This window comes from Mangifera indica, chromosome 5, assembly GCF_011075055.1.
Source record: "Mangifera indica cultivar Alphonso chromosome 5, CATAS_Mindica_2.1, whole genome shotgun sequence".
In the NCBI taxonomy this organism is placed as follows: domain Eukaryota; kingdom Viridiplantae; phylum Streptophyta; class Magnoliopsida; order Sapindales; family Anacardiaceae; genus Mangifera; species Mangifera indica.
The window spans coordinates 18,949,288-18,977,206 of record NC_058141.1 but is presented as its reverse complement, the minus strand read 5'-3'; the positions used below and the strand labels follow the sequence as shown (position 1 = coordinate 18,977,206).

At 33.1% G+C, this 27,919-nt stretch overlaps 5 protein-coding genes and 1 non-coding gene across 10 annotated transcripts; 4 read left to right on the top strand and 2 right to left on the bottom strand.

Moving 5' to 3' along the window:
• Nucleotides 1–37: 37 nt before the first annotated feature.
• Nucleotides 38–4,548, bottom strand: LOC123217548 (U11/U12 small nuclear ribonucleoprotein 59 kDa protein). 4 transcript variants are annotated; one of them, XM_044638626.1, is made up of 9 exons: nucleotides 4,401–4,548; nucleotides 3,981–4,174; nucleotides 3,517–3,862; nucleotides 3,346–3,429; nucleotides 2,340–2,405; nucleotides 2,022–2,094; nucleotides 1,023–1,411; nucleotides 781–821; nucleotides 38–302 (listed from the first exon to the last, which is right to left on the bottom strand). In XM_044638626.1, exons 2-9 carry the CDS (start codon nucleotides 4,145–4,147, stop codon nucleotides 212–214), a joined length of 1,257 nt encoding a protein of 418 aa, XP_044494561.1. In that variant the 5' UTR covers nucleotides 4,148–4,174; nucleotides 4,401–4,548; the 3' UTR covers nucleotides 38–211. The 4 variants fall into 4 exon arrangements, with proteins under 4 accessions (XP_044494561.1, XP_044494563.1, XP_044494559.1 ...); XM_044638628.1 differs by having other exon boundaries at nucleotides 3,517–3,859; XM_044638624.1 differs by having other exon boundaries at nucleotides 4,374–4,532.
• Nucleotides 4,549–4,590: 42 nt separating this feature from the next.
• On the top strand, nucleotides 4,591–4,674 carry TRNAL-CAA. Its single transcript has one exon. It is a non-coding gene; the product is annotated as a tRNA-Leu (tRNA).
• A 3,072-nt stretch (nucleotides 4,675–7,746) lies between these two features.
• Nucleotides 7,747–8,973, bottom strand: LOC123217547. The gene is made up of 2 exons (XM_044638623.1): nucleotides 8,343–8,973; nucleotides 7,747–8,242 (listed from the first exon to the last, which is right to left on the bottom strand). Exons 1-2 carry the CDS (start codon nucleotides 8,935–8,937, stop codon nucleotides 8,235–8,237), a joined length of 603 nt encoding a protein of 200 aa, XP_044494558.1. The 5' UTR covers nucleotides 8,938–8,973; the 3' UTR covers nucleotides 7,747–8,234.
• Nucleotides 8,974–14,664: 5,691 nt separating this feature from the next.
• Nucleotides 14,665–16,435, top strand: LOC123217629 (delta(8)-fatty-acid desaturase 2-like). Its single transcript, XM_044638718.1, has one exon. The coding sequence runs from the start codon at nucleotides 14,919–14,921 to the stop codon at nucleotides 16,260–16,262; it is 1,344 nt and encodes a 447-aa protein (XP_044494653.1). The 5' UTR covers nucleotides 14,665–14,918; the 3' UTR covers nucleotides 16,263–16,435.
• Nucleotides 16,436–20,359: 3,924 nt separating this feature from the next.
• LOC123215960 lies at nucleotides 20,360–22,439 on the top strand. The gene is made up of 2 exons (XM_044636286.1): nucleotides 20,360–20,906; nucleotides 21,699–22,439. The coding sequence occupies exons 1-2, from the start codon at nucleotides 20,599–20,601 to the stop codon at nucleotides 22,096–22,098; spliced, it is 708 nt and encodes a 235-aa protein (XP_044492221.1). The 5' UTR covers nucleotides 20,360–20,598; the 3' UTR covers nucleotides 22,099–22,439.
• A 567-nt stretch (nucleotides 22,440–23,006) lies between these two features.
• LOC123215959 (protein ABIL1) lies at nucleotides 23,007–27,785 on the top strand. Of its 2 annotated transcripts, XM_044636284.1 has the most exons (9): nucleotides 23,021–23,482; nucleotides 24,207–24,289; nucleotides 24,767–24,917; nucleotides 25,014–25,113; nucleotides 25,229–25,315; nucleotides 25,414–25,498; nucleotides 25,612–25,652; nucleotides 25,768–25,874; nucleotides 27,322–27,785. In XM_044636284.1, the coding sequence occupies exons 1-9, from the start codon at nucleotides 23,387–23,389 to the stop codon at nucleotides 27,475–27,477; spliced, it is 906 nt and encodes a 301-aa protein (XP_044492219.1). In that variant the 5' UTR covers nucleotides 23,021–23,386; the 3' UTR covers nucleotides 27,478–27,785. The 2 variants fall into 2 exon arrangements, with proteins under 2 accessions (XP_044492220.1, XP_044492219.1); XM_044636285.1 differs by lacking the exon at nucleotides 25,229–25,315 and having other exon boundaries at nucleotides 23,007–23,482.
• The last annotated feature ends 134 nt before the right edge of the window (nucleotides 27,786–27,919 follow it).

Genomic DNA, 27,919 nt, shown 5'->3' with positions numbered 1-27,919 from the left:
AACAATGTTTGAAAAATTAAAAGAAGAATATGCATGGTTTAACTAAAATAAAAATCAATCTGATTATAAAATTCCAAACTAGTAAGTTACATAAAATAGAGAAATTATGGGAAGTACAAAATATGCATTTAGAGGTTGTTTGATCAACCAAGAATTATCCTCATCATTTTTTAATTAAAACCCTAAACCCTTCCTCCTATATGCAATTTATTTATGTGTCATTTGTTTTGGACCTCACTAAGTAAGATGCCCATATCTCATCTGCTGGAGGTGGCGGCTGAACCCAATGACCTGGGATGCGGCTGCAACAAAGGAGAACGGAGTCAGACAGAACCACATATGATTTACTAAATATTTTTAGTTTCTTATGTGCTTTATATCTTTTTATGCACAAAAATTATCAAGTACTTTCACCATAATACATCATTTATATTTTAATAAAAAAGAACATATCGAAGGCTTGGAAGTGGAGACTTTGGTGGTAGTACTGACATGCTTATCACACAGGAGGGGATGCCCCGGATGGATAAAATGATTTAATTGGTGGTTTTATCAAATGATAAAATGGCAGATGCCAGGTCCACCATCAAAATAGTACTAAGCAACTCCCAGATACAGAGCAGCAGTGTACGACTCAATCTGGTACCTGTGCCTTCCCCCTGTACCTAGGGCTGCCAATTGTAGAATGTAGCACCAGAGTGCAAAACAGATGGTGCAATCAACAGAACACTATTTATGATCAATGTCTAGTGATTAGCAAAAGAGAATTGGAACGCTTACCTTCCACCTGGTCTGATATATGCATCCCATGTTCTTCTAACCTGCAAGGGTTGGACAGAATCTACTTGAGATCAAGTGCCTCTAGTAATGATGACAAACTTGAATACAACAGATGCTGGTATCCAAAATAAGGCCAATTGAGGCACAGATTCAAATTGAACCCTTTGTGCTCACAGAATTAGTAAATGGCAGCAAGCCGACACAAAATTAAAAATATATATATAGAAATTATCTGAAAATACCTCAATAAGTGTGCCCATGTCTGTATTGCTGCCATGATAGTAGTGATAGAATTCCATAGGTAAATTTGCCACAGAATCATATACTCCAGCAAAGCCTTGCCTATCAAATCTGTTTTTACCAGATTGTTTATCTGTGATATCACTTGTCTCACTTTTGTTTAAGCTCTCAGGTTTTTGGTCTTTACTTCTCTCAATTCCATCATCATCATTGCTTTCATCTTTTGACACAGCTTCAGAATTATCAATGGTTTTTCTAGATTCTTCAGCAGTTGCAATGGCATCCTTAGCAGCATCTGTGTCTGCTGCAGCCAATGCTTGACGCTCTTCTTCCTCAACTGCAGCTCGCACTTTCTCAAGAAATTTGTCATCCTCCTCTGGAAGAAAATGGCCTGCATGATCATACGGCAACAATAATGTTAAGTCTCATATAGGATGGAATATTACTACTGGAGGAGCACTTGTATTTATTTGTGCAGATATATCCTATTCATGTTACATGCGCAAACACTCATGTAATGCACGAATTCATTAAGAAAAATAAAAACACGCAATTATTGTCTTCTAGAGTTCAACAAGAATGCACCTTAGCATCTACATAATAATGACTATAACAGCACAGCCAGCTGCCTTTCCGCAAGTAGTCACAATTAGTTTTTATGTAAAGATAAAGTGAAGTTTTACAACACACAAATGCCAAATCGCCAAGGACGGTAAAAAAGTGGATTTAATTTTTTAAGTTGAACTGTCACAGAAACTTCATAAAGGTCCGAGACAATTCATACTTAATTTAGGAGTACAGAGAAGCATATATTTTCACATTTTACATGGAAGAACTACCAGATTCCATCTTAACTATAACCAAACAACTATCAGTCACTGGAATTTACTATCACAATAAGAATTAGAGAAAATTTGCACTATAAATGCAAGGTGGTTGGGCCAAATGCACAACAGGTAAAAACACTATATAAGCAGCTAAGCAAATTTTAACAAACCTACCTTGTTTCTTTAATTTTTGTATCCTGATGGAGCGCAATTCTTGCAATTTCTCCACAATTAAAACCAGTTCAAGCTGAAATATAAAAGACGGTGTAAGATAACGGCTGTATAAGTGCAAACAAAAGAATAGATACAAATATTAAACATAAGCATTAATCTAATTGTATCTGATAATCCTATTCACACATGAGTCTTTTAGAAAAAGGATAATGGTTCACCAAGCCAAAACTTATCTTACCATGAAACAAAAATCTAACATCTCAATAAATCTTTGTGGGAGACAAAGTATCTTGTGATTTATTATGTACCAACTCTTACCTCAGATTCCAGTCTCTTTCTTTCCTCTTTTGCTTTAAGCTTGGCAATTTCATTCATCTTTTCAACCTGAAATCTTACATTGATCAGTTGCTAAACGCATAAACATGCATCACCCCAACTCCATGCAAATTACTAACACAATTTTCTAATTGCACGATGAACAAGATTCAATGAGACTGATGACACATAATGTCACTACAAGGCAGCAAAGTAGCAGAATATTGAAAAAATAAATAAGAAAGTGATTTTAGTGATTCTATTGATGAACAAAAAGTGAAAAACAACATTTCATTAAGCTAAACATATCAGATTGGTGATAAAATGAACATGACCAGAAGTTTTATCAAAGCCCGATATTATTTACCGAAAGGGCCAAAAGGTCCAGGCTAATTAGAGGGCAGGGCATTATTAAGACAGCATGATACTCTCTAGAAGCTAAATGCACCTAAATAAGTGGATTATTTCTTACACAAGGTTTTCATTCATAGGAACTAAACAAAGCCTGTGATTATGCAAGTAGTAAGTTTTCATGCATTGACTCAAATACATTTTAAGTTATGGATCTCATTACATTTGATTTCCTTTAGTCGTTTCCATTCTGCCTATCAAAGCAATTAAACTTCACTACCTAATCTTTTTAAATGGCTCCACTGGTCCTGCACAAAGAACATATATTTTAAATACATCAAAATTCCCAAGAAGTTACAGTTTCCATAGAATCTGATATCAACTTACTGGAAATACCAAGGTTCCAAGCTTTAATGCATTTTATTCAGAATTATGATTTTGGCAACTTAAAACCAACATCATAATTCTTAAATTAAAGAGTCCCATCTAGGGTTGACAAATGACTGAAGCCAGTGATGAATGATGAATTGAAACTAGTAGTCCATCTATTTTAGAAATTTATATAATTCACAACGTGTTATTGGTATCCCATAAACAACTGACGAGCACCAATAATAGCCAAAAAGCACAAATTATTAATATCTAAAAATTCAAGTACCTTGCGTTTTGCAATATCCTTAGCAATCTCCCTAGCCCTCCACTCATCAGCTTCTTGATCAGCTTGTTCAAATCTTTCACGCTCCTAAAGGTAAAAACAGAGGTTAACACTCAAAATAAGCACTTCTGCAAAATTACTTGAGAATAGTTGTGGTGAAGAATGCAAAGTTACCTGGGCAAGCCTTTCTGCAATGCGTTTTCTCTTTCTTTTCCTCCAAAGTTTATTACGTTTGGACTTATGTGCTTTATTAACCAATCTAACAGCAAAAGATTTCTCTTCCCATGATGTTGTTTCATCAGAAACAAACCTAAAAGGCACCAGCTGGGCTCGTAGTTTGGCCATCAAAGAGTTTGCAGCTTCCACTGAAAATCTTTCTTGAAATTCCAAATCAGTCCTTGTATCTTCCAAATATTTTGAAAACATGGAAACACAATGGTTGTTTGATCCATTTTCAATTTCTTCATCATCCTCTTTATTTTGTTTCATTGCCATTAACATTTCTAGCTCTTTCTCCCTGCTTTAAATAGTAATTTGATTTTAAAAGTTCACTACCTAAAAGAGTAACGATAATTTTATAATTAAACAACAACAAAAATTCGGCTACTATTATAGAAGTAAAAGTAGTACATACATACATTGCTTTTGCAAGATTTAGAGTTTCTCGAAATTCTTTCAACTGATTAGACACATTTCTTGTCTCCCAAAAAGCACTTGACCGTGGTGGATCAGGTGGCAAGAAAGGGAACCAAGGCCGAGGAGGACGTACACCTGGCGGTGCGGATTGAAATGCTATAGGGTTCATTACTAAGAAAGATTAAAGATAACTCAACTGCAACCAAAAGGAAAACCAATCCTTTATTCAGTTTCAATTTCATCGAAAATTAATAGCAGAAATAAGATGATTAGTATGAAAGGCTATTATTCCAGTTATCTTAATGTCGGTAATATCATGCTTTTCTTTTCTTTTTTTTTTTTTTTAATTCCAAATTTTTGAAAAAATCATAAGCTATTAAGATGAAAATACGTACATTTGAAAAGAAGATTCGATAACATACATGATCAAAGGAAGATTTCCGAACGAGTAAGACAACTCGTGAAAAGGAAAAACTCTTTTTTTTCCCAAACCCTAACGCAGCTCCAAGTTTCAAACGAACTGCTATCAAGCCAGTGCAAATCGCCATCGATGATAAACCAGAAAATGAAAGAATAAGACTTCTAAAACATAAAGGCGCAAAAGCCTATAACGTCAGGATGGCCGAGTGGTCTAAGGCGCCAGACTCAAGTTCTGGTCCTCGAAAGAGGGCGTGGGTTCAAATCCCACTTCTGACAATATTCTCGAACCTTATATTTTTAGTCATCATGGGCCTAAGCCGCTAAACTACTTGAACCCATTTATGGAAATCCAAAGACAACTAATATGTGAAAAAATATTTCTCTTTATACAAAAAATTTCTTTCAGTTCCTGAGAAGACTGTCCTGAAAATTTTTCAAAATCAAACTGTTGACTCTATTTCATGGCATTACTATTTAGAATTATTTTCTAATTTAGAAAAAGTAAATTTAATGGTTTTATTGGATGTTAAAGACTGTTGACTGTTTATTATTTTCTAATTGTCTCTTATTATTTTCCATTTGTCGATAATTATTATTCTACTTATTTTCAAAAAAATACAATTAAATATTAAAAAAAAAACTAGTTTTTAACTTACAGACTTTCTTTTTTTCATATACTGTTCTTGAAATATGGAACTTAACGATTTTTCCTTTTTAATTTGATTTTTGGGTTAAGCCAGTTTGCCTACTGCGTTGTTTGATTATGTGACCTAGTCTGGACCCTGCAACCACATGAAGCCATAGCTGGCTGGAAATATAGAAGTCCATAAACTTTAATTCATGTTAATATGATTAGGGTTATAAACAAATCGAACTTGATTATAGTATTATCACGTTAAGTTTGAGCTTGAACGGTTTAAATTGAATATTAGAATTGAGTTTGAACTTGCTGATAATTGGTTCGGTGACTTTGTGTATTCCCAATTCCGTTTAAGGAAAATACTGGTAGATTTAAAAAAATTTTAAATCTTTTATCTTAAAACCCGAAAATATTATATTTTGACTTCGAATAATGAATATGAAGATAATAATAATATATAAATTATTGGGTTTGAACCAAAATTTTGGAAATTATGGGGCTAAAATTATCATTCGAGTCAAATGTAATATAAATTATATTATTTAATGTTCCACGACACCAAGCTAACCAATAACCAGAAGACACGGACATTACAATCAACACGTCTTGAATGTCTTGATTGATTCATCACAAGACAAATTTTGGGCTTTAAAGTCCAAAGTTAAAGCTACCAGCATTCCTAAACACAGTTACCAGTTGCCTGTCAAGTTTGTAATCAGACAGCGATAACATAATCAACAAAAACGTGGCACATAAGGTATGGTGCTAACTCACAAAAAACTTACAAAAAAACCTTATCATCTAAACGGCAAAGATTTCGTGCTGTTTTATCTAACACTGAAATGCCAAATGCATGGATTGAATGTCAATCTCGACCGTCAGATTTTTTTCCCCTTTCGTGCTTTCATTGGTAATAACAACGACATTATGGCCGACATCTCGACATGAAACGTATATCAGACTTCTCTGGTCCCCCCATCCAATTCGTCTTTACGGTTTTTCAAGGATGTTGGGTGCTTTTCTCGACATACATTTCCATGAAGTTGCTTTTCCAATTAGTTAGTTTTCCTTCCTTTAATAAATCGCAGTTCTACCTGTTTAGGATTTAAACCATATAAGTAGCTGCTGTTCTAACTGGGCTGGACCAGGTCTGGGAAGTAAATTTCGGTATCAATGTATCATGACTTTCGCGTAGGCATATTGAAACCGAATATGGTGCTTATTGGCCAACTTTGACTTGAGATTAGTTGAAAAAATGTGTTTGCCGGATTGAATATATATTTTCAACTTGCACGGGCTAATAACGTTGGTTTCAAGTTGAGTTGGCTCGAGTTCGAGTAATGAATATGCAATGTGATCAAGTTTGAGCTACGGAGGTGACCAACTCAAAAGACTCATGTATGTAGATAAAATAATATCGTATTGACTAATTCAAAATGACATCATTTTGTGTCAATGTTATAATATGTGAACCTCACAAAACAAGGTTGTTTTGCTATAAATTTGTTGAGCTCAGTTTGCATAGGCTTGAAAGCACATATCCTTTAAACTTATCGAATTCAAGCCTTATACCAAATGAACGAGCTCAAATTCAAGTTTGACTTGATTCAAATCTATCATTATGTATTATATAACATATTTATAAGTGAAAAAAACAACTATTTTAAAAAAATAGCCAAAGGACTATTTTCTACCCACAATATGAGTATTTCTCAAGTTTTTTCCGTTAATTTTGAAAATCTCTTTTACTTACCCATAGACTGTTAAAATTAACTGAGTCGGTTAGTTGTATTATTTTTTCCTTCAAACCATAAAAACTAATAATTTTCCCTTAACCTAAATTTTAAAAAATAGCATTTTCCTCCTAGAGTTTCTAATTTTCAAATTCAAATTTCTGACATCGTTTCTTCTTCTTCGGTGACCTCCAGACCAAGCCTCTTCTTATCTGGTACGGCCTCCTTCTGGCAGCTCTCTTGGGCATGATGGCCGGCGAAGACACGTCGTTTGGCCCAAAAAAATTGTCTAAACTATCATTTTACATAAGGTATTATTATATATCCCATGAGGATAATTAGAAGATATAAAGATGATACATGTGTACATTGTGATGTGAAATTGTACATTGGAACACGTAAACGAGAACGTTATACTGTATGGGAGACTCTATGGAATTCCCTTTAGCCAACAACAGAAAACAGGAATGGGATGTGTGATAGTGAAAAACAAGTAAGTTGCGGGAAGACAATTAATAACTGGGTCTGGTCCCCTCCATTCAGGCTAGCTAAATTCAAATGTTGCGGTGCTGCTTGCTTCACAATTAATTGATATATGTCTGCTGCAAATCATGGATTTTCTCCCGACCATACTTCGTCTCTATCCTATCAACTTGTTCTAGAAAATCCCTTCTCCGTTTCCTAATAATGCAAACACATTTGCAGATTCCATTGACTGTTATGAACGTATTAACATTCCTGAAGTCCATCTCCAAGGATTAGATGAATTGCTTCTGAGTGCTAAGAATCATGCAGAAGAACAAGAAATTAGTATGTTCGTCAACTTGGTCCTTGCTTGCTTATACACTTCCAACAGAAGCCAGCTTATAGTTTCTTGTGCAATTGGTTTCCTGATTTTGAATTGCCTACAGCATACTGCCTTCTGTAATTTGCCTTCTAACTTCCTTGACATAGTGGTATACTATAACATTAATTTGATCATGAAAAGCCTTACTAAGATTTTCACATTTACAATTACAAGGAAAGAGAGGAGGGTGATGGAGATCTTCTTAAACTTACAAGAAGAAGAGGACAAATAATATGTAATTATTTTAACAAGATCATTTTTGTATAAAATTCAGAAAACAACAAATAAGTGTCATCCAATATTAATTAAGAGTTTCTACAGCTATATATGTATCTATGAAGCTTCTGCGAGTCATATTCAGATTTAATCCAAGAGGAAGGAACACGAAGAAACGGACAAAGGACCACTTATGCTCAATCTCTAGCCATGCATTTCTGAAACCTCTACGACTCTTCTCCTTCCTCTCTCTGTCGTCTCAGCCAAACGATCATTTCTCTGAAAAGAGAAGGAACACGAAGAAACGGACAAAGGACCACTTATGCTCAATCTCTAGCCATGCATTTCTGAAACCTCTACGACTCTTCTCCTTCCGCTCTTCGTCGTCTCTGCCAAACGATCATTTCTCTGAAATAAAACGAACACGATGATCAATTAATCAAGCTTAAAAGATGTCACTGTTAACGACTTCATGCTTAAAAAAGAGATTAAAGGTCGATAAACACACCTATTGATCTTTTGCAATGAAGAATGGCATCACGGATTGAGCTCTCGATATCACCCCATTCATCCACTGAATAATATGCCGTACTTCGCTGTGGGGATGTTTCTGGTGAATTATCGCTAAACCTCCTAACTTCCCACTCTAGTCTCCTATCAATATCGTTAACCCTAATTCTTTTTCTTGAGCTTCTTATAATTACTCTACTGCATAGCGATCTCAGCTGCCCAAAACACTTCTGGATGATTCGCTTGGACGATTTTCTCCATTTTAGAAAGCAATCACATCGACCCTCCAGGGACGAAATACCAATACCTTTTACACAAAACGAAGAGCCCGGTAAGACTGTTAGGAAGTCTGAGCTATTAGAGGAATCTCTCTCTGAAGGATCATGAACAAATACAGGTTTGATGAGGCCATCGGAAAAAAGTTCATCAGCATGAAGAAGAGCAACATGGGATGTAGGAATATCAAAATTAAAGTTGAGGGTTTCTTTTACTAAGGTGCAGTCCAGTGCCTCCCTGGAATTGTTAAGAGATGTTGCATTTGATAACCAACTAGATGAAAAACTTTCAATGGCTAAAGGATGAGATTTTTCCATGGACCAGTTAGGGCAATAGTTCTAATGAAGGATGATAAGCTTGTATATATATATATATATATATATATATATATATATATATATATATATATATATACAGGTCCCGAACGAGAAAGGGTAGAGTCAATGAGGAAACAATTTTTAAGTATAGGTATTTATTATCATATACCATTTAAAATACCATCATATTAAGGTAAAATAATATTATTTCTAGTCAGCCAATAACTTTATGTATGTGTACATATATACATTATAGTTAAATTTCACAAAATTATTCATCAGCAGGCGTGAAAAACTTGTCCACCAACACTGTACCATCAAGAGAAACACCAGCGATTGGAATGATGTTATATTTTATAATTTGCTTGATTTTCTCGTGCCTTACATTATTTATTCGTCTTGGTTTTGGTTATAGATGTCATACTATTTCATTGTATATACCATAACAAGGGTTATTTAATTTTAGCTAAGTTTGAAAGAGTTGAACTTAAGTTTCAATTTGAGCTCTATAAGTATCTTGTAATACAGTTTGAGTTTGGTGAGACTTGAGGGGTCCAATATTGAGTTGAGCTCAAATTGAATTAAATTTGATATTATAACAAAACCAAAAACGATGTCAATTTTTATGTACATCAGTAATTAAAATGGCATGGAAATCGATGTGAATCAAACTTTTTCAAACTCATGAGTTTAATGAACCAAACACTCTTTAAACTTGAGCTTGATAATATAAAACTCTTATATTCAAGTTTGAATCATAACTTATTTCAAATTCGTATAAATTAACCAAACTGATAATTGAGCTCTAACCAAACTCAAATATTCCCCAATTAATATTTGATCTTTCAGCAAACCCAGGTTACTGAAATGTTCACAAGTTAATAAATATTCATATTTCTAACAAATTATTACGCTTTATTCCAATATATATACATATACATACATACATACATACATAAGAGGGGATTTGGCGGGTATTGCTGAAATTGGGCCAGAGCTGACAATGTTTCGTTCTGTTGCTAACTGCCTGAGGCTGAGGCCTGACCCATTGATATATTAAGCAGCTTTATGTACATGGACTTCAATCTCTGTGGCACGTAAATGGGTAATGATTTTTTTTTTTTAAAAAAAAAAAAATCATCTAGAAGGGATTCGGACGGTGAGTAGTGGAATAAATCAGTGGAATATTCGATTTGATTCTTTATTATCTTCGGTGAGTAGCTATTGAATGCCACTTGGCTGAGGCATATCCAAAACAGTAATATTCTTTGTTGGGCTGTGCATATGCATGGAGTCTTGCGGTCATTTTGCTAGCAAGGAAAGTTTGTTTCAATGTCTGAGAATGATGATGCATGCTAATTGCTATACACTCATTGCAACTGCTGGAAAATCAAAAGATCAAGAAACTTTCAAATGCATATAATTTTTCCAAAGTCTGGTGGACCCCTTGATTAGCATTAAGCCATTAACACAAAGCAAGTTGCAATGGATCCCTTGATAAACCTCGACGGTCATTATGATCCATACAGCAATGGTTTGCAAGCTTCCTTTTAGGATATAGCAATCAAGGCAAGAAGGCGTACAGAACTGAAGGTACTGGCGTCATTCCTGTAGCTGATCTTAAATAAAAGGGAAATTGAAATTTTTACCCTCATTTGGGCCACGCATACATTTATATTACACTTTTTACATTCTAAACATTTTTATCACTTTATAAAATAGAATGTATGTTTAAATTGCCCTTGTCTTTAACCTTGAAAAACCAAAACTAAGTTTTCAATATTACTTACTTTTAATGCACTGTAGAGAGAGAAAATGTATAAATATTTAGTATCAATATTTAAAATAAAATTCATATTTATGTATACTTAATATTGAATATATAAAAAATACATCAATATATATATATATATATGAAGAATCAAAACAAAAATAAATTACAGAATTTTACAAGAAAAAATTTGTAGAAGCATGAAAGAATAATTTTTATTGTAGAAATATGAAAGAATAATTTTTATTACAGAAGAATCTTGCAGAAAATTATTAATGTAATAATTTAAAAAATAAAAAAATTGTCTGAAAACTAATTTTAATTGGAAAGATTTGGAAAAGGGGGTTGGCGGTAAAAATAAGGGGTTGGGGAAAATTTAAGGGGTTGGCGTGGCGTCTGGCCAACCCTTCTTTTTTTTTTTTTTTTAAAGGTTGGCTGACGTGAACCTTTGCCAACTGAAGTTTTTTTTATATTATATTATATTATAATTAAAATATAATATAATAAAAGTGGTTAGCGTCTCAGCCAATCTTTTTATTTTTTTTTTAGTTTTTTTAATTAAGAATTCTTAATCTGAAACTTTTTTTTTTAATTTTTTTTTAAGTATTTATTCTATTTTATATATGATTCTTTTATCATTTGAAAGATAAAAAAAAATTATAAAAAAAATCTCTGTATAAAAATAAAATAAATTTTTTTTAAAAAAAATAGATTGTTGTTATAATATATTTATTTAAATTTTAAAATAAGTTATCTATACACAAATTACGATGAAAGGAAATTTTTCATTTTCCCTAAATCAAAAGTGCGCGCTTCTTACAAGTGCTTAAATTAGTTCGCCTGAAATCCATTCCTAGACCCACGAGGCAATTAATGTCCCCCCTTAATTAGATGCAAGTGGAGGCCGTGCACTGACGGTGACGATCACATCAGACGAAGCCAAAGTTGAAAACATCAAGGTAAGACTAATATTCGTGCAAGTGTCATTTATTTAGACCATGCGAATTATCTACGATATCATTCAATGCAATTTTGACTCTCCCTTTTGAAAACTTCTTAATTTCTTCATTTACCTGGATGCTTATATCTTCGAGTCAATTTCAGACTCTATCCGAAGATCACAACTTTTTAAGAAAAATTACTAATTAATGATTAACTCAGTAGTTTAAAATACTTCAAAGATTATCAACTGGCCTCATGCTCATCCTCTTCCCATAACTTACCGGTAGCCAACCAAAGAAATGGATTGATAAGCCATCAGGCTAAGCGCATCACATAGGACCTGTGCTGCATGTCCTAAACATAAATCCAAAGGGACAATAGAAGGTGGAGGAATCTGAAATGTAGGAGAGTTGGATGTCTTGTGTGTTAATTAGGAGCAGAAAAGTATGAGCACGAGGCCAGTTGTTACAATCATTTCCACAGAAAATCCAAGCAGCCCAGCAACTTATTCAGACAAATACCACAGGCTTATATTTAATATTTATCAAAAGCTGTGGTCAATATTTAACAGCTGCAAAGTGCTTTCAGAGATACCAGTCAAACAGATCAGCCTCATGAAGTAAACTGAACACATGGGCCGCAGTTGTTATAAATAATATTTTATTATATATAAATAATAATATCTTCTCATATAATTTACTATAATTTTATTTTTAATTTAAATTATTTAATTATATAAAAAAAATATCATTATTTAACTTTTAAGAATTAAGATCACACACAAGTATGGTTAATTGCTTTTGTCACACTATATCAGCATATTGGACTAATTTTAAGCAAGTGATATAATTAATTAGAGTTTTCTCTTCTCCTTGTGCCCGCTATAAACCACGGTAATTCCTTGAAAATGCATCATATATGGATGTAATTAAATTAAGTCAAAATAAGGGTGCTATTGGGGTTTGACTTGCATTTATACTATGAGACAAGTACTCGTGCTGCATTCATAATTAAAACCACAGCTCGTATGCAGCTGTGGGTTTCATAATTGCGCCAGGGAATTCTGAGGTCATCTCAACCCTGTCCCCATTGAATCATGCCTTATTATGCCGTCTGAAATGTAGTATGCGATCACAATTAAAGGGAAAAAGTGTTAAAACTTTATTTAACTTTGAATTAAAGCTATGAATTATATGAGAACGAAAGGAGATGATGAATACAGATAAACTGCTTTTTACGTTGGAACTGTTCAAGTTAAATGTTACATGTAAGGTAAACGGAAGTTTGGAAAATGATATGTAGGTATACATATATACCAAAAGAGAGAGAGAGAGAGAGAGAGAGAGAGAGAGAGACTTCAAGCAACAGGGATGGCCCATTAGAGTATTTCTCCTGAGCTGATAGTTAAATTAATTTCATTGCAAAATAAAAATAAAATTTACTTGATTTGTTTTAATTTATGAAGCCGTTCTTCCTATATATTAACGGACTGTAAATAGTAAGTGGTAAGTATAACGAATAAGATATGGAAAAGGTTTTACATAATGATAAGTATTAGGAAGTTTTTAAAAAATTATACATTTAAAGCACAAATTATGTTGAAATTAAGATATTTTTTTCACCAAAAGCAACGGGACACCAATTACACGTTTATACCAGTTGTGAATTCTTCCACATCATTAAATAAAAGATTAATCTTGAGCTGACAAAGGAAAATTATCTTTAAATTTATTATGGGCCAACCAACTATTTTTCATCCAAGTTTTAATATTAAGATAAAGATATATTTATGAGATTTTAAAATTTTAAATATTTATTTATTAATTAGTTATCATTAAAAAATTATTATTAGAGATCAGAGTAAAATCATTATTTTATTATTAAATTTTAAAATTTTAAAAATTAATATTATTTTTTTCCTTTGTTTGAAAAATTATCAAATTTGTTCTATAATTAAATTTTAAAAAAAATTACTTTTCCCCCTAGCTTTAGGGTTTCATTCTTTTCAATTTTTTTCATTTTCAACCACTCTCACAAACTTTTTAAGATTTTGTTTCACCCCTATTTCAATTTATATCATCTCTGATGACTCAATAACAGAGGTTAGATGATAAAGTGTTGACAAAAAACAATGTTTCGTTATCTAGAAACGTCAACTCATCCTTTTTTGATTCTTTTGGATGGTGAAATGGTCAATGTTGTCCTTTCATCAACGCCATCTTTTTATTAATGTTAAGCTTTTGTTGACGCTCTAGGGTTTTAATATTATCATTTCGTCAATATTTCTCATGCAAATTTGAACGACAAAATGTCATCTAGATTTGGATAATGAAACATCATCCAACCACTCTCTCATTGTCTAACTGTCACCCGTTCAACCATAGGAGATGATATAAATTGAAATGAGTGGGTGAAAAAGGTTTTAAAAAGCCTATGGGGGTGTTCCAAATGAAAAAATTTTAAAAATATAAAACCTTAGAACAAAAGAAAAAGAAAAAATTTTAAAACATAATAAAATATTAGTTTTTTAAATTATAAAAGTAATATAAATTTTTAAAATTTAATAATAAAATAATAATTTTATTTTTTATCTCTAATAAAATATTTTACTCATAATTAACTAATAAATAAGTATTAAAATTTTTGAAATCTCATCTCTCTCTCTCTCTCTCTCTATATATTTGTTTTTATTTTTATATTAAAATTTGGGTATTATTTATATTTTAGAAAATTGTAATGGGCTCCACTTTTAGTATTTCAAGAAACACTGATAAATTTATAATATTGTCTGGCAGTGCTGTAACAACACAAGTATCTACGGTCCACGAATCACGTGCCAGCCTTTCAAAAATATCTTCAAATCTATAATATAAAGTAACAAACTCTAACCTCGTAATCTTAGCCGTTGAGTGAGTTGACACGTTTTTTTATGAGCCGTTGATAGAATAAAAGAAAATAAAAAATAATAATTACCACAGATTCACTGTAACCGTCTAGCGGTATGCGAAGCTGTAAAGGACCATGGATGGAGTAACATAAATTCAAGTGAAGCAGAAGGAAACAAACACGGTGAGAGGAGGGAAAGGGAGATCTCAAACTCAAAAACCAAACACAAATCAAATCGGAATCTCTACCTAACTGTTTGGTTCTTCATAAAGAAAACCACCCAGTAGAAATAAATCAGATTGACAGGGATTCTCGATTTAATTTGTTTCTTCCTCCTCTTCGTTATTTTGTTTTCATTGTTTTCACACTTTGTATCGCCTGAATGGAGGCTGAAAAGAAATACCTTTCGGCGGAAGAGCTTAAAGAGCACAACAAGCCTCAGGACCTGTGGATCTCTATCCAGGGCAAGGTGTACGATGTCACACATTGGGCAAAGGAGCATCCTGGTGGTGATATACCGCTTCTGAATTTGGCTGGGCAAGATGTAACTGATGCCTTTATAGCGTATCATCCCGGTACCGCTTGGAAATATCTTGACAATTTTTTTACTGGGTATTATCTGAAAGATTTTAAGGTATCTGAGGTTTCCAAAGATTACAGAAGACTTGTTGCAGAGTTTGCTAAACAGGGTATGTTTGAGAAGAAAAATCATGTGGCATTATATGCTCTTACATCTGTTTTCATTATGTTTGCTGTTGTTATTTATGGCGTTTTGTCTTGTGAAAGTGTCTGGGCTCATCTGGGTTCTGGTATGTTATTGGGATTTCTCTGGATTCAAAGTGCTTATGTGGGACACGATTCTGGGCACTACCAGGTTATGACGACTCCAGTTTATAACAAGATCGCTCAAATTATTTCAGGAAATTGTTTAACTGGGATTAGTATTGCTTGGTGGAAGTGGACCCATAACGCTCACCATATTGCCTGCAATAGTCTTGATTATGATCCTGATCTTCAACATATACCAGTTTTTGCTGTATCTTCACGTTTGTTTGATTCAATCACATCTTGCTTTTATGGCCGAAAATTGACGTTTGATCCCATTGCTAGATTTCTTGTTAGTTACCAGCATTGGACTTTTTACCCGGTGATGTGTTTTGGAAGGCTTAATTTGTATTTACAGACATTTTTATTATTATTGTCAAAGCGTCAGGTACCTGATAGAGGCGTTAACATACTGGGAATTCTTGTTTTTTGGACTTGGTTCCCTCTTCTTGTTTCATGCCTACCGAATTGGCAGGAGAGGGTAATGTTTGTTTTTTCCAGTTTTGCTGTTACATCCATCCAACATGTTCAGTTTTGTTTGAACCATTTTGCTGCGAATGTGTATCTTGGGCCTCCTAATGGCAATGACTGGTTTGAGAAGCAAACAAGTGGGACATTGGATATTGCGTGCTCATCTTGGATGGATTGGTTCTATGGTGGCTTGCAGTTTCAGCTTGAACATCATTTGTTTCCAAGGTTGCCAAGGTGCCAACTGAGGAAGGTTTCACCAATTGTGATTGCTCTTTGCAAGAAGCACAATTTACCTTACAGGAGTTTGTCCTTCTGGGAGGCTAATGTATGGACCATTAGGACTCTCAGGACTGCTGCTTTCCAGGCTCGAGACCTCTCCAATCCTGCCCCCAAGAATTTGCTTTGGGAAGCTGTTAATACTCATGGCTGAATTGTTTTATGAAGGCCAGCCATGAATTTAGTTTTTTTGGCATCCCTAGGCTTTGGCTTCTTCATTGATGGCCTATTTATGAAGATAAATTTGTATTTCTTTCCAGCATTTGATTTACAAATGGATATTAAATTTCATATCAATTGGGTTTTGTCCTTTCGTTTTCTGTTTAATTTTTTATGTTTAACTTTACTATGAACTTCATAAGTACTGTAGATCAGCAGATGCATGTGCTATTTCTACAGATTTTCCTTTTTCAAGAATTATCATTAATCCGAGAAGAAGATATTATACTTCCAACATGCGGAATAAGCTTTCTCTTACTATTTTATGACGAATTTTTCTTGAACAATTTGGTTGAAAGATTCTATTATTGTTTAGTACAACTGCCACTAGGATGTTTGCCAGAGAAAACCAGAGAAGATAAAATTGCCATTTAAGTCATAGATTCCACTATTAACATAGAGCTGTATGATCTTTTTGTTTGAAGACTTAACAAGGAAAGCCAAAAACTTGATCTTCTCTTGAAGCTGAGGTGACTTCATCTGAATGTGCAGATTTTCCAAGAAAAAATTGGGAGACAATTGCAGAAGTACTAATGGGCCATATATATTGTGTTAATCTTTTACGGTGAGCTACATTTCTACAGGTTTGCTTTGAAAGAACACTTCTTGTAGAAATGAACCTGAACTATCCATGTTCAAATAATATCCAAAGCATAAAAATCCAGATGATGGCCCAAAGTTACATGGGGAGATTTATTTGCAGACCCAAATTGCTGTTTCAACAATGGTATCTAATTTCTATTTCAATTTCCAGGTTTTTATTTCAGTTATTCCTTCAGCCTATTGTCTGAATTTGAGGTAGCCTCTTCTAAGGTGTCCTCTTTTCCTTTGTGAAAATAGTGATCTTTCTGAAGCCGAATTGATGAGAAATACATTGAACTAGTCAACGTGATTCCCATTTCAGCTAACTGTGATCGACATGATTGATCAATTTGGTAGTATTCTGATTTCAGATTCAGAAGCCATCTTGCTTGATCTTTATCCATGCTCCAACTTTACAAACGAAAACTTTTTCATGTTTGTCAAATTTTGTTATGAAATTCATTGGCATCGAGGATGAAAATACCCTTTATTATTATAAATATTTAATAAAACTATACAATTAACTGAATTATATTAATATATAATTAAATATATATTGTTATATAATTAAATAATTTTAAATTAAAAATAATATAATATATAATTATATAATAATATGTTATTTATATATTAATAATATTTATGTTCCGACACATCAATCAACATATAAAAGTTAAAAGATAGCATTACTTTCTAAGCAACAAAAACTTGTTACAATTCATCATATTGAAAAGGTCAATGGACTATTTTCTACCTAAGAATTATTGTTTTTCCAAGTATCTCCTTTAATTTTGAAAATCTCAAATACTCATCTATAAGTAGTTAAATTTAACGGTAATAAAGATAAAATTATCATTTTATATATAATATTAAAAATAAACTAAAGTATAATAGTTTTTTCCTCTCTTAAATTTTGAAAACTAAAAGTTTTTCTCCAACTGAAGTTTTAAAAAATGATAGTTTTTTCCTAGAGTTTGATTTCTAGATCTCTGATGCTAAATCCGACAATATTGTCGATTGTTTATCCCTTCCGAAGCTTTCTCTCCCTCCGACAGTCTCTCTCTACCCATTTGAACGTTCGTTCGATGTCAGTCTTCTTTTGAAAGAGGAAGAGCTTCGTTTTCATAGATTAAGCTCTTCGTCTCTCGTTATCTTTTAAGCCTCATTCGACGTCGATCAAATGTTCAAATAAGTGGAAAGAGATCGTTGGAGAGAGAAAAAGCTTCAGGAGGGATAAACGACCAGTAACGACATCAAATTTGACATCGGGAGATCTAAAAACTAAACCCTAGAAAAAAACTGTCATTTTTTAAAATTTAGGTTAGGGAAAAACTGTTAGTTTTTAAAGTTTATGAGCGAAAAGGAGATAAAATTTAAGAAGTTAGAGTTCTATTAAATTTAACTGTTCATTGGTAGGTATTTAGGATTTTCAAAATTAAAGAGGGGATACTTAAAAAAACAACAATCATTGGGTGGGAAATAGTACTTTGGCCTATTGAAAAGGAAAGCAAGAGGGACCAAACAGCAAGCCGCACCGCACTTCCTCCCAACAAAGGCATTTATGATGTAAAGTTGGCCGACCGGACTTTTTTCACATCAAAGGTTTTATATGTTTTTAAAGTTATATTTATAGGGTTTAAAAATTTTTGTAGCTTTATTTATGAGTTAATTATTATTAAAATTTTAAGTTAAAAATAGAGATAAATTTGTTATTTTATTAATAATATTTAAAAATTATAAAATTAATTAAAATTTCCTTTTAAATTTTAATAATATTTAAAAATTATAAAATTAATTAAAATTTTCTTTTAAATTTTAAAAATTAATAACTTCTTTTCTATCAAAAATTTTATTAACTTTAAAAAGTCATAATTTTCCCTTCAAACCTAAAGTTTTCTTTTTCACCCCTCCACCCACCATCTCTAGTGCTGACAATCTCCTCCCTTCATCTTAAAATATTGATTGGTGCACAACGGATACGATGATCTCTTATCTCTAGATATCTTTGTTAGAGATTTGGAGATAGGAGGTCATTATATCTCGTCTTATGTAAACCAACGTTTTAAGATAGATAGAGGAGGTCATAGATGCCGAAGATAGTAGCCAAAAAGAAGAAGAAAAAAGCCCTAAGTTTGATTGAAAAAATATGACTTTTCAAAGTTAAAAAACTTTAGGTATAAGTAAAATTATTAATTTTTAAAACTTAGAAAAGAAAATATAATAAATTTTATGTATTTTTTAAATATTATTAGTAAAATAAAGATTTCATCTCTATATTTAATAAATTTTTTTAACTATAATTAATTTATGAATAAGATTTTAAAATTTTCAAACTCTATAGATATGCTTTGAATTGCATCAAATTTTGGGTGGGCATAGGTATTTTTGCCATGTAAATCACAAGAAATCAGGCCCAGCATCTTAACTGTAAGCCTTTTATCATACAACTTTTCCATGTCAGAAGACAGCTATTAGAGGGCCAATCGTAATGTTGCTGGACCGTACCAGCGCAGCTGCAGCCCTTTGCAAGACAAAATATAGGCCGAAAGACTTATTCTCACCCAAGGTTAACTCACCCATGTGGTTTTAAAAATTTAAACACATACTTATTATTCAATTTTTTTATTTAATTTTTTAATACATTATTAGAATAAATTTATCATTTTATTTTTAATATTATAATAAATAAAATTAGATTATATTATATTTTTTAATTCAAAAAACAATAATTTCACTTTATTTAAAAGTTTGAAAAATTATATTTTCTTATAAAATTTGATTTTTCTAAATCTGACAACACTCTGGAAAGGCCGTTGACCAAACTTCTCACCACCTCCCTTCTAGGTGATTTTCCAATATAAAAACTACCAAAAATTCGATTAAAATGCTAGGATTGCACAAATTTATGCATGTCTCATGGATTCATGCATCGCAAACATGACGCTCAAGTATGTGCATCATTCAATTGATACACAGATTCATGCGATAAGTATAAATTTGAGCGATTCAATTATTTTGGTTAGATTTTCAATTGTGAAAAGGTTGGATAACTGCCTTCCTAAAATGGCATGAGATTTAAAAAAATCAAATCTTATAAAGAAAGTATAACTTTTTAAATTTTTAGATAAGATAAAATTATTAAAATTTTAAATTAAAAAGATAAATAAAATTTTTATTTATTTTAATATTAAAAATAAAATAATAATTTTATTATTATAATTAATTAAAAAATAACAATAATTAAATAATAAATAAATATTTAAGTTTTTAAAAGGATTATGATAATGCTTTCAAAATAAACTAAACCTCATGTGTCTTTCCGGGGAAAATACAATAAAAGGCTGAAAACTTAAAAAAAAAAAAAAAAAAAAAAAAAGGCAGCTACAGAGAAAAAGGGCCCACACGAGCAAACGAAGCTTCAAAAGGGAATATTCCAAGCCATGTTACTCATATTTGCGATGTGAACTTCAGCCAGCCACCAATCAGAGTGTTTTTTTTAAATTTAATTTCAATCAACCCGGGTAATTCCAATTATCCAAAGCATAAACATCTTCTCCTTCCCAGTTGCTAAAAGAATAAATAAATTATAAAATCACATTTCAATCTCCCAAAAATGGCGTTTCGTTGTCTAACTTCCCTCTAATTTCAACTTTCGGTTACTCTAAAGTATCGACCCTGTTACTTTTTCAATGGCCTTTCTCGTCTCTACTCCTGAAATCTCCCGCAAGTTCTTCTTTAATCCTAACCCTAATTCTAGAAATTACAAGAATCTTGCTAATTTGAGCAATAATGAGAAAATTGATTCTCGGACTAGGGTTAGGGTTTCGAGATTGGATAAAAATGTTAGGTTGTACGGACAATATTCAGCTCCCGTGAAGCCGAGCAAAGAAGAAGAAAAGAAGCAAAATTACTATGTGAACATGGGTTATGCGATTCGGACTATAAGAGAAGAGTTTTCTGCTCTCTTCTATAGAGAGCTCAGTTTCGATATTTACAGGTTTAATTGAATTCTTTTGTCCCCAAATTATATGTTTTGTAATTCTTCATGGTTATGATGATGATTGATATTGCATTCAGGAGTTGAAGTGGAATGATTGATGAGTACTTGTGATTGCAGTTTTAAATGTTTTTTATTGAGATTTAAACAATGTATATTTCTGATTATAATTGTAAATTATATTCCATCAGATTTTAATCATGGCTTTGGCTGAACAAGAGTTCAAGATAGTAAATCTATGAATGTATCTTTTCGAAGTTAGGTTGTCTTCAGTTGTGTCACTTGATTTTTTTGTCCTGTTTTTAGATACTTGGGGATCGTTTATGTTATGCTGGTCAAATTAAGGATGTTTAGGTGGTCGTTTAGATAATTGCTCTGTGTGTTATAGTGGATCAAGTTTGATGGTTTCTTTGCAGATATATAAATCATATAATTGTATACATTTGATTGAAGGATGAAATAAGTAGTTCATTTTGGCATGCCAAATAACCGAGATGATGTGATATGCCATTTTTTCTCATCTCTTTGTATGCGAAATGATGCTCATTAGAGTTTGGCTGGTGTCATCTAGTTTCAATTTATCAAATTATGGGGGTCTGCTTTTGTGTGTGTGTGTGTGTGTACTTACATACATAACATATTCTAATATATATATATAGCCAGTGATATTATGAAACATTGAACATCAGATGCTGTTAATATGTTTTTTACTGGGTCTTATCCAGTTGTATATGAAATTGATCTTTCTTTCTTGTTGAATAGTTTGCTAACATAATGTCGATCTCTGTCCAGAGATGATATTGTATTTAAAGATCCGATGAATACTTTTATCGGCATTGAGAACTACAAATCAATTTTCTGGGCTTTGCGATTACATGGCAGAATATTTTTCAGGGCATTGTGGCTTGACATAGTCAGTGTTTGGCAGCCTATGGAGGATATCATAATGGTTCGTTGGACTGTCCATGGTATCCCACGTATTCCTTGGGAGAGTCAAGGACGATTTGATGGCACTTCTGAGTACAAACTTGACAAGAATGGGATGATCTTTGAGCACCGTGTTGACAACATTGCTGTCAATTCACCACCAAAGTTCCGCGTACTTGCAGTGGAAGAATTAATCCAATCAATTGGTTGCCCTTCAACCCCAAAACCTACTTATTTCGAAATTTCATCATCTGATTCAAATTAGAGTCTTCTTTCCAGTTTTGGCATGTCATACTATGATTGAGTGTTCCTGAGCTTGAAGTTGGCGCCATTGCTGATGTCCGATAAGTCAGTATAGATTGCTATGTGCAACCTTTGCCAACTCGGTCTCATATTGAATAGAGTATACTATGATAAACACTCACTGTATTAACCTGCCGTCATTAATTTTCAAATGCGGACCGTATTTGTATCAGAGTTGTGTACATATTGTAGAGAGTGAGTTTAGGTATAAGTTATACAACTTATGTACCATGTATTTTGTAAGATATATGTATGCATTTTTTTTTTATATATAAACACTAATAATTATGTATATTTTATGTAGATCTAAGTTGTTGAGCAAAATATTCAAATTTCTGAATATTGTGGCAAATTATGCTTACTTCCGCTTTGTCAATAGTGTCCATAAGTTTTTGGGCCGTGATGGGCCACCCAGAATCATCAACATGATTGTGTTTCGATCTATTATGGTGCCATTTCCGACCCCGCCAAAATGAGCAACTCATCATGTCCAAAATTTTACAAGACAACATTGTAAATGAAGAAACGAGAGTGCAGCTTAAATGTAACAAAATTTTTTGCTGCTCTTTCTTTGTGTGATGATGTCACATCACCGCCACCGATCTTTGCTTCTTATGACTTCAATTACTTCATTATCATGAATTCATAACTAATTATTATTCCATGATTTATGCTGTTGGCCACCCAACCTCCTTCACAAGTATTCTTTTCTTCTGCGGTTAGTCTTGTTACCATTGACTCTTTTATAAATGTGGTTTACAGTAGACCCAAAGGCTAAGCCTGAGGCGGATGAAATTAGAGACCAACAACAGACAATTGACCGTCCGGTTGACTAGACCCTACATTAGGGCAATTTGATCTTTATGAATAAATATTCTGAAGCTAAAGTGACCACAGTCTATAGGTGTTAGTTATTTTATTTATATCAGATTTCAGAAACCACCGTTTCTGTGAAGAGTGTCAACTACCACAATAAACACGTACACACTCCCTAATAAATATATTTCCATCAAAGAGTCATTTTCCCTTCTTATTAACTCTATCTCCAAACCAAGTATCGATTCACACTTCAGAATCGCTTCTACTTCACTCATTCTTTCTTACTTTCTTCTTCTCTCTTATTTGATTTGTTTAACCTCACACCGAATCGCAAATCTTACTTTTGTTATTCTAATGTACTGTATCTTTTTGCATTTTTTGTGTTTTAGTTTTATGCTTTAACCTTTAGGGTTTGTTCAAAGATCTGAGAAATGGAAGTACTGGAGCAAACAACACTGGAGAATCGAGCCATGACGTTTGATGAGGTGTCCATGGAGCGTAGTAAAAGCTTCGTCAAAGCTTTGCAGGTTTAATTCTCAAGTTTTGTGTATTTATTAGTACAATTTTTGGATGCAGATCTGATGTTGGATTATTTCTTATTGATTGACTTGTTTTTGGTGTTTTGTATGGTCAGTGTGGAGATGCGTTTCTTGTATTGGTTGACTTTGTATAATGCTTTGTTTTATTGCCGAGAAATTTTGGTGAAATAAAGAGAAACTAAAATTTGGAATTTTTTTCCTTATTGTATTTATTGGGTATTAATTACGAGAAACTTAGGATTCAAAATTTAACTACTTAATTAGGAGCCAAAATGTAAGCCTTTTTAATTAAGAGCATTGAATTTACTTCAAAGTGGTGAATACTTTGCAGGGATTTATAATGACTTAAACTCGGATAAGAAAATAATTGCCTTGCAAGCTTACATAGGTTGGTCTCTCATAGAAAATGACATGTACCTGGCATCTGAATCTATGTTAAAGTGACCTTCTGCTAAATATCTCTCTTAGGATGAGTGATCTTTTTCTTTTTTTAGCAAGAGAGTAAAACATTAAACTTATTAAGTTTCATAGTACTTGCGACCTTTTGATGGCACTAGTTGTCCTCTTTTCTCACTGGATTTATGTGCTTATGCTTGCTAAACAGTTTCTTGTTTGCTTTTTCAATAATTATTGCATGACTGTTTTGAATTCGCCACATGACAGCTCAGAAGGCTTTGATATAAGTTTGATCCTTACATTGTTGTCCTTACAGGAGCTCAAGAATTTAAGACCTCAACTTTATTCAGCTGCAGAATATTGTGAAAAGTCTTATCTCCATAGTGAGCAGAAACAGATGTAAGGTTACTTGTTCGTTTTCATCTAATTTTCCTTGATGTATTTACCAGATGAATTGATTTACTATCAAGTTAGTGTGAAGGCATATATACCTGATTTTAGCTCTGTTAAAGTTAGGTATCTGATTTGACTTCACTATTGTATATGCGAGTTTGAACTGATAACTCCTTTCCAAGATTCTTGTTGGTGTTTGCTTGAATGATGGGGGTATTTCCTATGTTGCAAATAAAAACGAATGTGATTAGAAAAGGATCGGTTTGGTGTAGACAGAGAGTGTATAATTGGCTTACTGGGTTCCTGCTCTAAGGAGTATGCACAAGGCTTGTACCATTGTCTTTGGTTTGTGCGGAATTGTGTGATGAGTCACATGAGTATCATTAAGCATCAGCAATAGTCCGCATGCTTGTCTCATTGTGTTTGCATCTGATGCATCCTTTGTCCTCTCTAAGTCAATGTCATCATGACATCATGTATTAGGGTGCTGGATAACCTGAAAGATTATGCTGTACGAGCCCTTGTGAATGCTGTTGATCACCTTGGCACTGTGGCTTTCAAGTTGTCTGACCTTCTTGAGCAGCAATCGTCTGATATCTCTACCATGGAGCTAAAGTTTTCTTGTTTGAACCAGGTAAACTTTTTTTCCTTCTCCAAGTAATTATGTATTTACATAACAGGTTTGATATGGAATGACCTGAACTGAACATATGTGTTCTGTTCATAATAGCAACTTCTGACATGTCAAACCTACACAAACAAGGAAGGTCTTCGACAGCAGCAGTTATTAGCCTTCATCCCAAGACATCATAAGCACTATATTTTGCCAAGTAAGTTTAGTTATTTTTGCATCATTTGGAAGTGCTAATTGATGTGATGATGTGCACTTATTTTTCTCACAACTTTTTCATCTCTCTCTCCAATTGCTTTGACATTTCAAACTAGATTCTGTAAACAAGAAGGTACATTTTAGTCCACATATACAGACTGATGCTAGACAAAGTCATTTTCAAACACGTCTTCAGCCTTCAGGTGTAAAGGGTGTTCTGAGAGGATTCTATTTTTTTTTGGTAGCAGTTTGATGATTTTTCTTGTTCAGCTGATGATTGTTGTATAACTTTTTCATTTAGGTTTTGCTGCTTCAAAAACTCTTTCCTGGCATTTAGCCTCTGAAACTAAGTCTACCTTGAAGGGGACTCCAAATGCTTTGGCAAGGTTAGTGTAAAATTATGCCTGCTCACGACAATAATTACATTTCAATTTACATAAACCATGATGCTGATAATTTTTTGAGGCATTAAAGTTTTTTATGTTTGCTTATTTTGTAGCCCTATTGACCCTAAAGATTCTGGAGTTTTCCATCTTTTGGGTATGTATCACAAGAATGGTACCTTATTCTATAAATTTAATACTGGCAATTTAGCTGTTGGCTTATAACTCATTTTAGAGATAAGATCTGATATTGGAAACTCTTATTGGTGCAGGTGATGAACAGAATATACGGACAAAGTCCTCTGCTATCCCTGCTCCGGTATCAGGTGCAGGTCCTACATCTAGTGCAGCTGTGCAAACATTCGGTGTCACACGAAGGGTAATGTCAAAATCAACAAGAAAACAGACATGCCCAACACTCTTCTAATTGAGAGGCTTGTCTGTTTATGCTTCTCTCGATAACAACATAATGTTTGTGTGGATTGTCTAAAATTTCAATATGTATAAGCTTTTTACTGGTGTGGCAGACATGATCATTCATAATACCTACTCTTTTTTTTTTTTTGGGTGCTCAAATATCTATCTCCTGGGAAATTTGTATACCCATTGGGGCTTATAAACTGTGATTCCAAATGAAGTGGATGATAGGAATAAGACTTAAGATCTTTAATAAAGGTGTGAAGATTGAATCACAATGCCCAAGTAATGAGCTAATAGATTATCATTACGAGTAGTTGGGTACTTAAATGACTACCATTATTGGTATTAAACCACAACAATTCATAATCTCAGTCCTTGTAGGCATTGATATCAAGTATACATGTTTATGTCAATGTAGGTGGCAGGTGTTATTTATATGGCCAAATTAAGAGTATTATTTCAAACTGCTGTTCATTTCCGCAGGTTCTGAGTGGTCTGGGTTGGTAAATTTAGGTTGGCGATTGGTTCTCTCTAGCACTAGGCAGAACAATCTTCTGAGCATGACCACTGGGGATAGTAGTGCTGGGAAATTTGTATTCGCAGTGGATCTGCATAAGCACCATGTTGCTACTCATTTAGATTAGTGTGAAATAACTATAGTTGTGATTATCTTTCACTGTTCTTCAATGATCCTGCGCCCTGTTTAGTGGCTGAAATTGTTTGGTGGGTTGCTGATGGAGAATATTTTGTATTGATATCTGATGGATGCTTGAAATTATTTTATCCAATAATTTTATGATAACTTTGCTTAGTGTGAAACATCTTTATGGTTATGAAGAAACAATAGTTGGTCATCTTCAGTTTAGAAGTTTAGGTTTTAAGGTCTACTCAAATTTGGTGAAGGATAGTATTGGTAGAATTATGTTAGTCAACTATGTGTAGAGAGTCATTTGCCTTCATTTGAGGAAAGGGGACATGATACCCTAAATTTGTCAATTTTCAGCTATTGATTCGATCATACTCTTGAAGTGGCATGTGACAGTTGGTTAATTGAGTTCTTATGAGTTGATAAGATCACACCTTGCACATCTAAGCATTGAAAATTTTGTGTGAAGGTGTGCCACTTGCATGCACATGAGAGAGTAATTTTCAACTGTTGTATAATGCATTGTATATCATGTGAAAAAATGATAGTGTTATCAAAATAATTTTATTATGTTTCTAAACAAAGATCGTTGTAGGTTACTGTTTAGTGTTGTGCATTTTCCGGATCATGTGTTCTGTTGATTAAAGTTAGGCTCATAATTGACTGGTTTTATTTCTGGACTTCTCTCTAGTAACAGTTGTATGTCATTATGATTGTTGAGGAATAGTAGAAGCATGACATAAAATGTTCTCTCTTGCAGGATACATTGGAGGGTACCAAAGCTTTAACAGCGTTTAGGTCATTTGACAACCCAAGGCGTGAGATTGTCCGTGCTCCTGCTCGCAGTAAAAGTATGCTATCAGCTTTCTTTGTTAAACAGAAAACATCCAAGTTTAAGACTGGTTATGTCTCATGAATCCTCTCAATTGAGAGCAAGACCAAGATGGCACTTAGTGGAGTTGCCATTAATCATCTCCTATGCTTGTTGATAATGAATTGCTTGTAATAATAGTTTCTTCTACTCCAACCTTTCTCTCTTGTTGGCATAATAATTGAGCAAATTGTGTATAAACTCTCATAATGAAGACAGTTAAGACGACTGTTCACATAATTGTAACCCTGGTAATTGATTTGTTGAAAGTTAGTTGTGCAGGTTACTGAACTTCTATCTTTGTCATGATATGTACATTTGAGAATAAAATAGGTTATTTTGATGATGCTCAATGATAAATATTGCTTCTCTCCTCTTACAAATCCCTTTTTTTTTTTTTTTAATGTTTCTGTTTAGAGCATGAAAGGAAATATGAATAAGCTCCTGTAATGATTCTATGTAAACCAACAAATATACAATCAAAGCA